Source organism: Hydractinia symbiolongicarpus, chromosome 1 (assembly GCF_029227915.1).
Source record: "Hydractinia symbiolongicarpus strain clone_291-10 chromosome 1, HSymV2.1, whole genome shotgun sequence".
In the NCBI taxonomy this organism is placed as follows: Eukaryota; Metazoa; Cnidaria; class Hydrozoa; order Anthoathecata; family Hydractiniidae; genus Hydractinia; species Hydractinia symbiolongicarpus.
The window spans coordinates 8,533,246-8,542,755 of NC_079875.1; the positions used below are offsets into that span (position 1 = coordinate 8,533,246).

The 9,510-nt window shown below is 30.7% G+C and overlaps 1 protein-coding gene across 1 annotated transcript; it reads right to left on the reverse strand.

Moving 5' to 3' along the window:
- Positions 1 to 1,930: 1,930 nt before the first annotated feature.
- On the reverse strand, positions 1,931 to 9,192 carry LOC130621641 (uncharacterized). The gene is made up of 4 exons (XM_057437331.1): positions 8,906 to 9,192; positions 4,092 to 4,193; positions 3,821 to 3,982; positions 1,931 to 2,621 (listed from the first exon to the last, which is right to left on the reverse strand). The coding sequence occupies exons 2-4, from the start codon at positions 4,141 to 4,143 to the stop codon at positions 2,359 to 2,361; spliced, it is 477 nt and encodes a 158-aa protein (XP_057293314.1). The 5' UTR covers positions 4,144 to 4,193; positions 8,906 to 9,192; the 3' UTR covers positions 1,931 to 2,358.
- Positions 9,193 to 9,510: the final 318 nt, after the last annotated feature.

Here is a 9,510-nt window from a genome sequence, read left to right on the forward strand (position 1 = left end):
GGTCTTAAGCCTACATTGTCACGATAAAACCTTCCATGTTTTCTTGTAATAGAGAAAAATTAAAAGCGATAAAATTTCTAGTGTATAACTCATCAGAACAACAGTTATTGAAAATAAACCGATCGGGGTGGCTAAATTGCCACACGGGATAGGTGGTAATTCTACCACTCTAAAAAAGAGTTAATGTGGTATAGGAAAAAACGACCATTAGTAATTAGTACAACTTAACACGGATGACGAGTTCTGAAATATACTAGTTGATAACTAAGATAATAGCACAGATGATGAACGTAAAAAAGATCCAATTTTAATTTTTAATTATTGAAAGTATATGCTGTTTTTAAATTAATTTAAGTAATTAGTAACAACTACAACAATTTGATTTCATATTTGCGTGCATCAATTAAAGTATAGTGTGAGGTTACCAAAATTTGAGCAAGAGTTTTTTTGGTTATGCTTAGAAGCCCACAACTGCGAACAACCAAATGCAATCGCATTTTGATTTTCTAGATATGTAACTATTTGTCAAGCTTTCCTTAAAAAACAATATAAAGAAACACTAAATCTGGTTCATATAACTCTAGAAATTTTAGAAGAAAAAGAACTAGCTAAAAACTATTGATTATGATATCGCGTGTCGAGACTTGATTCTATTAAACACAATTTAATTGATAGTACTGCGAATTGTCATTACATACGAAGATTACATATTTTTATCAGTGCATCATTCAATGGTCGTTTCGTACGTTTGTTTTTCAAATCTTTGCTTTATTTGTTGCACGTGTGTATCATTACATCACTTAATGCTAATTAGAAGGAAAGTATATCTTTTGTGATTTAACATTACAATGCAAAATGAGAATGATGAAGAATTCTGTAAAGTCACAAATCTTATTGTTGTTGAAAACTTTTGTAAATAAAAACAAATTTACAAATTTATGAATTTAATTGTTTTAAATGTTTTCGCGTTATTGTGCGATTTTAATCAGGAATGACTTGCAAGAGGTTTATAAAAACTGATGTTTTCTTACTACATGACATTCTTTTTTCATTGATGAAGATTTTGAATTATTTCTATCAACTGATATAAACACTTTTAGAATAACGAATGTCTTCTTTCAGAGATAAAATATGTAGCGTTACTTTTAACAGCTGTTTAAGCACGTAACTCCTCGAAAAGTTTATGTTATTCTTGTGGATGCTCTTGATAAAGTGCATCTTACAAACAATGCTTCTTTTAAACAAGTATCATTATATCTTTTTCTTTGTTGTAGAATTTAAATAAGGACGTCGCGTTACTTCATTTTTAACAAAATAACAATCGAATGTCTTAAAAATAAGAGGATGCAAAGGGTACAGTTGTTAATTTTTTTTACATGTAGGATTGTTTATCCTCTACTGTTACTTCAAACAATGCTTGCCTTGTAAAAGTTTTTCTAAACTTGGTCAGCAAAAAGTTGTGTTATGACTTAGTCAATATGAAATGAATAAGCTTTTTGCAAGTAAGTAATACTTTAGTCAAATAAATATCAGAAGTCACACATTACCAGGACTTCTACACAGTGCAAAGTTCTACTTTTTTTTCAATTCGTGAAAGCATTTTATATATTCTTTGTTCAATTAACAATTTTTTTTAAGGCGGGAGAGAGAAATAAGTAAATGGAACAAAGCTAATGGAAATTCGCAAACTGAGTAGGCTTTAATGTCTTTTTTTGCTGTTCCAATATACTCCTGTGATTACCAGACTGGTATATTTAAATACTAACTTTCTCCCGAATTATTTGTCCTTCTACTTGTCTTAATTAGGATTATTTCCCACCCGAATTAAATTACTTACACAAGGAGTCATCTTGTCAACAACTAAGTAATTAGGAATTATTAGTCACAAGATGTTTTCCTCACGGGATTTCAATTTTTTTGGGTCAACTAAATACAGCTAATTACACATTTACTTAAAAATTAAAAATTTATATTTATACTTTTTGCTTATTTATAGACATTAGAACTGATAGACTTTTCCGCCGTTAGAATTTTGCCACTTTATAATACAGCATTGACACTGTTTATATATACCCTCATGTCAAGCATAATAAATACAGATACAAAACTACGATATTAATACCATTAATTATTTCACTTGACAGACTTTCGTTAAGAATTAAATGGCATACTCCTGGTCGTAACCCCTTCAACATTTCTTAGTTGTAAAAGATTTAGTTGGTTATTAGCCCTCTTTTTAATAACAACAGAAACTAATTATTAAACTTGCCTCGAATTTTATTTCAGCAATAACAAATATTACAATAACTTATAGTGCTGTTAAAATATTATTCATAAGCTAAGCGAGTCAAAACATTTTCAATTCTTATAAATATTTCTTAAACGTTCTTTGATGACTGTTAGCCGCATTTTTACACCGTACAAGACTCTCTTTGAAACTTGGTCATTGTACATCATTTGCTTCAAACTTTTTGCTTCCTCTACGCTCATCGGAAGTCCACAGTCAAGTCTTCTGTTGATAATTTCAATTCTCATTTGCAAATACTTCATTAGCATCATGACTTGATCAAGTTGGTCGTACACACCAGTTAATTTCAATTTTGCATTGAAACCATTTAACACTAAAAATAACAGAGTCTAATTTTACGAACTAACTATTACACGATATTAGAACAGGAATATTATGTGGCATTTTTTGCCCGAGTTAAGTGTCATAGTCTAACTAAATTGTTTTTTACGCCAAATATCATTGTCTGGATATCTGCCGTTAGAAGTGCAAAGGAGACGTTCAATTTTTTAAAACCAATAATACTCATAATTTTATTCCAACGTCTCTTCTGAAAATACGACGATGAAAACTATCACACAAGTATTATTTATTTGGTTAACTGTGCATTAAGTTTTGCGAAGTTTAACTCTATTCAGTCCACGGGGGGAGGGGGATGATATTTACTGAGTTTCAGTATTTATCTATTAGACACCTGCTTGCGAAATGTTTTAGATCCCATGCCATCTCAGAGGCTTTGATATTGGCTATTACTCGAAACTACCCCTAACAATTTCTATGAAACCTTAATAACTGGGAAATAATAGCTATTGTTAGAATTATCTTTAGAACTTGAAACTTACAACACAACTTTGTTTCATCAAGAAGAATCATTTTCTATGTTTTGAACACGTCATTAGTCCATGTTAAACAACTTTTATTTAGTTATCAGAAACTTCTAACCGAATGCAAAAATTCGCTCTAGAACTAAAGTATTTAAATTTTAAGCAGACGGTGACATTTTGAAGAAATTTTAAGCTTTTGATGACGTCACATAAAATGTGTTGACGTAAGCACAAATTTATTGCCACCATTTTGTTCCTTTTGTAATTACAACACGGTAACTGTTAGCTAAGTGTGACAACAAATTAATCAATATAATTTTTGTTGTTTTTCCAAGGATTCACAGCCTTGGTTACGGTTTGTTAGATAAACACATTCCACCATAGCCTTTAAGTTAAAAATTAAGAAAATATAAGAAAGTCCTAAGATCGCGGCCAAACGAATAGAGTTTAAACATATTTTCCCCTTGCTATTGAAATTTTTAAAACTTTCCGCGTTTACTCCTTACTATAAAATATTGCTTTTATGTCTTTCCTAAAAGCAAATTATGTTGGAGATTTTGTAGTAATAAGAATAAGGGCCAACTTCATTCAATCAATGCGTAATGAGACGACATGGAAAATAATAATTCTGTCTTTTGTTACAAAACTCATTTTCAAAATTTTGATCATCTTATTCTGCATACAATTAGTAAGAAATTGGATGACTTACATGGAATAATTAAGTTGCAAACTCTTATGTTATCATTTGCAAGTGCCAAAACAGCGGTGATGTTCCCATCATATGGTTTCATCGGAACTTCTGGGATGTTGGTACAGTTAAGAGGTTGCATTGGTGCCATTGTGGTTGTCATGTTATGGGACATACTTGCCACTAGTAGGAGAATTATTTTTGTTAAAAAAAAGTTGCTCAAGCAGTTTAATTAGACATTACTACCAAACTCAAGTACAATAAAAAATAAAATGAAGAATATGATATTTACCTGAGGCTACTGAAAGGAGTGCTGTGAAAATGAAATAGTCAAATCTCCCCATATCTGATTTACTTGATGTGAAGTTTAGTTGCAAGAATTGTTAAGAAGAAACTAGAAAAAAGAACATTATTAAATATCTTCATTACTAAATTATTTCGTTTGAAATTGTTGAAAGTGTAAACGAATTTCTCACCTACCTTTATGCTGTGTGCAAGTTATCATTTCACTTCACACAGGTTACCCATTATATAGTTTTCACTAGGTCAAAGAGGCAAATGTCATCGAGGCATAATTAGCAGCAATTTAATAGATCTAGCCTAGTCATGTAACCCAGTAATTACTATTTGATAAAAACAGGAAGACTCGTTTTTTGCGGGTTTTCCTGACGTCGCTAAAAGAAATGACATTGCAAATATTTGTAAAAGTTCTAAACATATTGCTAATATTAACCTAGCGTTCACTTGAATACACTTCCTATGATTTCAAAATTAAAATTAGAATTAAACTTGACCATGGAACAAGTGAAACAGAATGTTATGGCCTTCTGTTTCGCTTTATTTTACCAAATTAATTCTAAATAACAGGTCGAAATTTTTTCTGAGACTGGATTAACTATTTCAGTTTATAAATTGCAATTTGCATTTAAAGTTAAGATTTTTACGATTATACGCAAGAGTGAAATGAAGTTAAAAAGCAGAAGAAGCGAAATGTCAAATAAAAATTAAATGACGACAATTTCCATGATATTTTCTAAGTAAATCACTCTGTTGCATTACAATCACGTTTTTGACAACCTTTCCCTTTATAATCCCCAAATGTTGAAATGATAGCTATTGAACTTTTATGAATACTCACGTAAAAAGACGTGGTTAAGTACCGAAAGTGTCCCTTCAGGTAAAAGGAATGTAACTTTTTGTGTATAGATTGAGCAGTAAGTTCTATCCCACTACGCTTTTCTTTTGCGCCACTTTACGGCTGTTATGCATTACTCAAGGGATACTGAAAAAATATTACGCATCATTGAAAAATCAATCCGAGATAACGTAACAAAGTAATTTTAGAACAAGTTAACTTTTCCCTTTCTCTACAATAGAATAGGAAAATAGAAAACGAATAATGCATTTGCATTATCCAATACAAGCATTGCTGACAAACCTGGGAACGGTAATGCTTAAAGAGACAATATTTTAAAAACATATGATGGTCAAAAGAATACAAGTACCGCAGGATACTGTTATATACAGCTTGTTTGACACTCACGATTTGAATTATGTAACTGCGTGCTAGTTGCAATTGATTAAGTATCTTTCTTCCTTTGGTGGTTAAATATTTTGCCATGTTTTGCATATTTTTAAAAAAAAAACTTGGGAAATAAAGTAGTGGCTAACCCATGGAAAAATTCCCGGATATTTACTCGTCGTAAAAACCTATAGGGATTTTCTGTCACCATTTGTGTTTAACCTGTTGCGTTTCATGACAGCCAACATGTGCTACAATACAAGTTGGATCAATATAGTAATTGGCGAAGGGAAATGCAAATTGAAAAATTTCTTTTAAGGAATAAATTACCTATAAGAAATGTTCTGATCGACTCCAATGTAGATCACAATAAATATGCCATCTAGGTCTATACATTTGACCCCTGGTAATTTTTCTCCATATTTTAGCAATAACTAAATAAATAAGGTGAAATTGAGAATCTAGAGGTTGAGGATATTATTAGCATAGCGAAAGATACTGTTAAATTTGATGAGCGTGAAAAAAGAAATGAAGTAAATGTATAATTGACGATGTTTTCTATTTTTGTTATTTACTCACATCGCGTAGGTGATAGTATTTAAAACGCAAAGCCTAAATAAGCGCATTTTTTATGAGGAAACTTTACTTATGTATTTTTGTTTTCACTCACATCGTTATTTTATCGCGCTGTACACTTTTTTAGCTGTACTTAACACGAATATTTCTCTTTGCTACAGCTCCTTTTACATCTTTTCGCGGTTCTTCTTACTTCTTGTTAGTCGACAAGGCCCGAGCAAAAGTCAAAAAGTCGTTCAGGAACTTTTTTGTATTTTCATGACTTCCGCAGCGCATTTATTTCTAGAAGTTCGTTAACCCGACGCATCTGTTGTTAAGCAAACACTCGCAAAATTACCGACATTATTTCAACATTCCAAAATGGATTTAGGAACCCATTAGAAACCACCCTTTTTACATGATTTTCTAATGGTTATGGCAAATATTCACTGTGATTAACAATTGAAAATAATAGGTTTTACAGTTTATTGAGTTCAATTCAAAATATTACTGTTAGGGAAGCATTTTAGAAAAAAATCCTTGCGGCCAATGTTATCTTCTGCGTGCTGTGAAGGTAAACCACGGCGGCATCTTATTTAAGGACTGTAGGGGGTAAAAATTATTGTAATGAAAAAAGCGTGTTAAATTTTGAATTCCTGACAACCCATTGCACCTTTTTAATTCTCGTGACGATGAATTTTTGTAACGTAATACTTTTTGATCCTAATAAGATGATAGGGGAGAAAAAGATTTACCATTCACTTGAGTTCACTTTTCGTGAAAGTTTTTTACGTAAAACAAGGCAAAACAAAACGAGACAAAAGAAGTTTTTACATTGAGCAGGATTCATTTACCTTACAGTATTTAAAGGCATGTTATAAACAAATATTCATTTTTTCTTAATTAAATTGTCCTCCTTCTTTTCGTAATTATCATTATTTTCTACGTGTCGGTGATACGAAAAACAGTCAACACATATTAATAGCTACCTAACTTTAAGGTTTTTTAATTATTAATGTTAAACCAATATTATAAACGATTTGTTTGTAGATTTACGTGGAAAGTGGTGGTATATGCAGGATTCAACAACGTAATTAAAATGTGTTATTTTCTATCGTTACGGTGATGCCGTCATACGCCACTTATTATCAACTTCCAACGTGATTCCTTATTAAGTAAGTTATTTTTGAACGTTTCTTATACTTTCCCAAAGCGTTACTTTCTGATTGACGGTATTTAAAAAATAATAAACATTTTCTCTTCTTATTCCTGAGCACGTCAACATAACATTCGTCACTCAATTAAAGTAGCTATAGTCCGACGCTATGCATTAATTTGCATCTTCTTAGCAACGGAAGGACTCGAATTATTTAAAAATGAGTTAACGTAGGAAGTAAATTTAAAGAAATGTAAAGATAAACCGCAGTTCAGACGATGCAGTATTTTCATTTTTATTTCTTTTCTTTTATTTAGTACTGGCCTAAATTCTTGGGAATAAAATTTGAGCGAGAGATTTTTAGTCATGCTCACATATATATGAGAACAATAAAATACAATTGCATTTTTAATTTTTAAATCTGTAACTATTAATAGAGCTTTCCTTAAAAACAATGAAAATACAATAAAATAAAAGGAAAATATTTATTATGTTATCGCGTGTCGAGATTCTATTAAACACAATTTAATCAAAATTAATACGAATTGTTATTACGTACGAAGATTACATATATCTGCTAGTTGATTATTTAGTGTTCTTTTCGTACGTCTGTCTTTCAAATATTTGCTTTATTTGTTGCACGTTTGTATCATTACATCATGTAGTTATAATAAAAATTATGCTAATCAAAACTGTCATTTACCATTGCATTGCAGACTGAGAATTATGAAGAATTCTGTTAAGTTATAAATCTTATTGTTGTTGAATACTTCAGTAAAAAAAATTAAAAAATTTACGAATTTAGTTTCAAGTTATTCCTATTTGTTTAAGTTTTAGCCTTTTTGTGCGATTTTAATTACGGATGATCTGCAACAGTTTTATAAAAACTGTTGTTTCCTTACTACTGTCATCGATGAAGAATTTTGAATTACTTCAATCAACTGATAAGGAGGCTTGTATGAATTATAAATGGCTTCTTTCAGAAACACGAAATGCAACGTGGCTTCAACTTCTGTTTATCCAGCAAACTGTACACCAAAGCTAATTGTATTATTCGTAGGATTTCCTTGATGATGTCCGTCTTATAAACATTGTTATTTCTAAGCAAGTACCATTATATATCTTTTCCTTTACCAAAAAAAAGTAAAAAAATAACGGCGCGTATAGTAGTGGGTATTTGCAGGAAAAACATGTATTCAAATTTGTCATAAAATGCAGCGACATTTACCGTATTATTTTCTGTTATCTTACGTTTTGGAAAAAAATAAGTCGGTAAAAAGTGACCATTCTGACTTAACAACTGATATTTTTTCACAAGTTCTTTTTTTTACAAATAAACTTTTTTGCTGGTTAAGATCTTTTACTGATTTTTGACTCATTCTATAGCATGATAAGAACCAAATGTCTCAAAAATAAGAGGATGCAAAGCATACAATTACTATATATTTTTTCAAATGTTGCATTGTTTATTATCCACTCTTTTTTCATGCAGTCTTTGCTTCATGACAGCTCTTCTGAACTTTCTCAGCTAAAGGTTGTGTTAAAATTTACTCGATTTAAAATGACTAGTGAGTATTACTTTTCTCAAAAAAAGTATTTTTGGTCAAACTTATTTTTACAGAAAAGCTATGTCAAAATTCATATCATTATCAAGACTTATTTAGTCTTACATGCGGTCCGCTTTACTTGTGAAAGCATTTTATACATTCCCTGTTCAATTACCAATTATTCTTTGACGCTGGAGAGAAATAACTAAATAAAACAAATCCTATGAAAGTTTTCAAATTGATTAGGCTTCAATGTCTGATCATGCTGTTATTACCGTATCGGACATACTCCTGTGATTACTAGAACGGTACATATTAATACTGACCTTTTCCTGAATTATTTGCCTTCTACTTCTCTTAGCTAGAATTATTTTCCACCCGATAATATATAAGTTAATTGCCCAAAAGGAGTTATGTTCTCAACATACTAGTAGTTATTGGTCACAAGAAGATTTTCTCACAGGATTGTAATATTTATGTTCCAACGAAAACCATTGAATTGGACATTTACTTAAGAGTATTTAGATTTATATTTTTTGAATATGTATTACATTACTTATTTATAGGTATTTGTACTGATGAACAAGCCTGTTGGTAATTGTTTTACCAGTTTTTAAACAGCATTAGTACTGTTCATACACCTGCCAAACATAATAAATAATACTAAGATACTATTACCAACAATTATCTCTATTGTTTCACCTTTGTTAAGAATATAATGTGAAATTATTTAATAGCATTCTCTTTGTCGTAACCCCTTTAACACTTCTTCGTTGTAAAAGACCTAACATTTAATTTTACCATGAATAAGAAAGAAGTGTTCAGTTGGTTATTAGGCCTCTTTAAAAAAAAAATGAAACTAAGTATTAAGCTTGCCTCATATTTTATTTCAGCCGTAACAAATATTACAATAACTTCTACTGCCGCTAAA

Coding starts and splice junctions, on each gene's coding strand:
- LOC130621641 (XM_057437331.1), bottom strand. CDS start 4,143: ATGGGGAGATTTGACTATTTCATTTTCACAGCACTCCTTTCAGTAGCC. Junction 3,983..4,091: donor ACTCCTTTCAGTAGCCTCAG/GTAAATATCATA, acceptor TTCTCCTACTAG/TGGCAAGTATGTCCCATAAC. Junction 2,622..3,820: donor TTGCAACTTAATTATTCCAT/GTAAGTCATCCA, acceptor TGTTATTTTTAG/TGTTAAATGGTTTCAATGCA.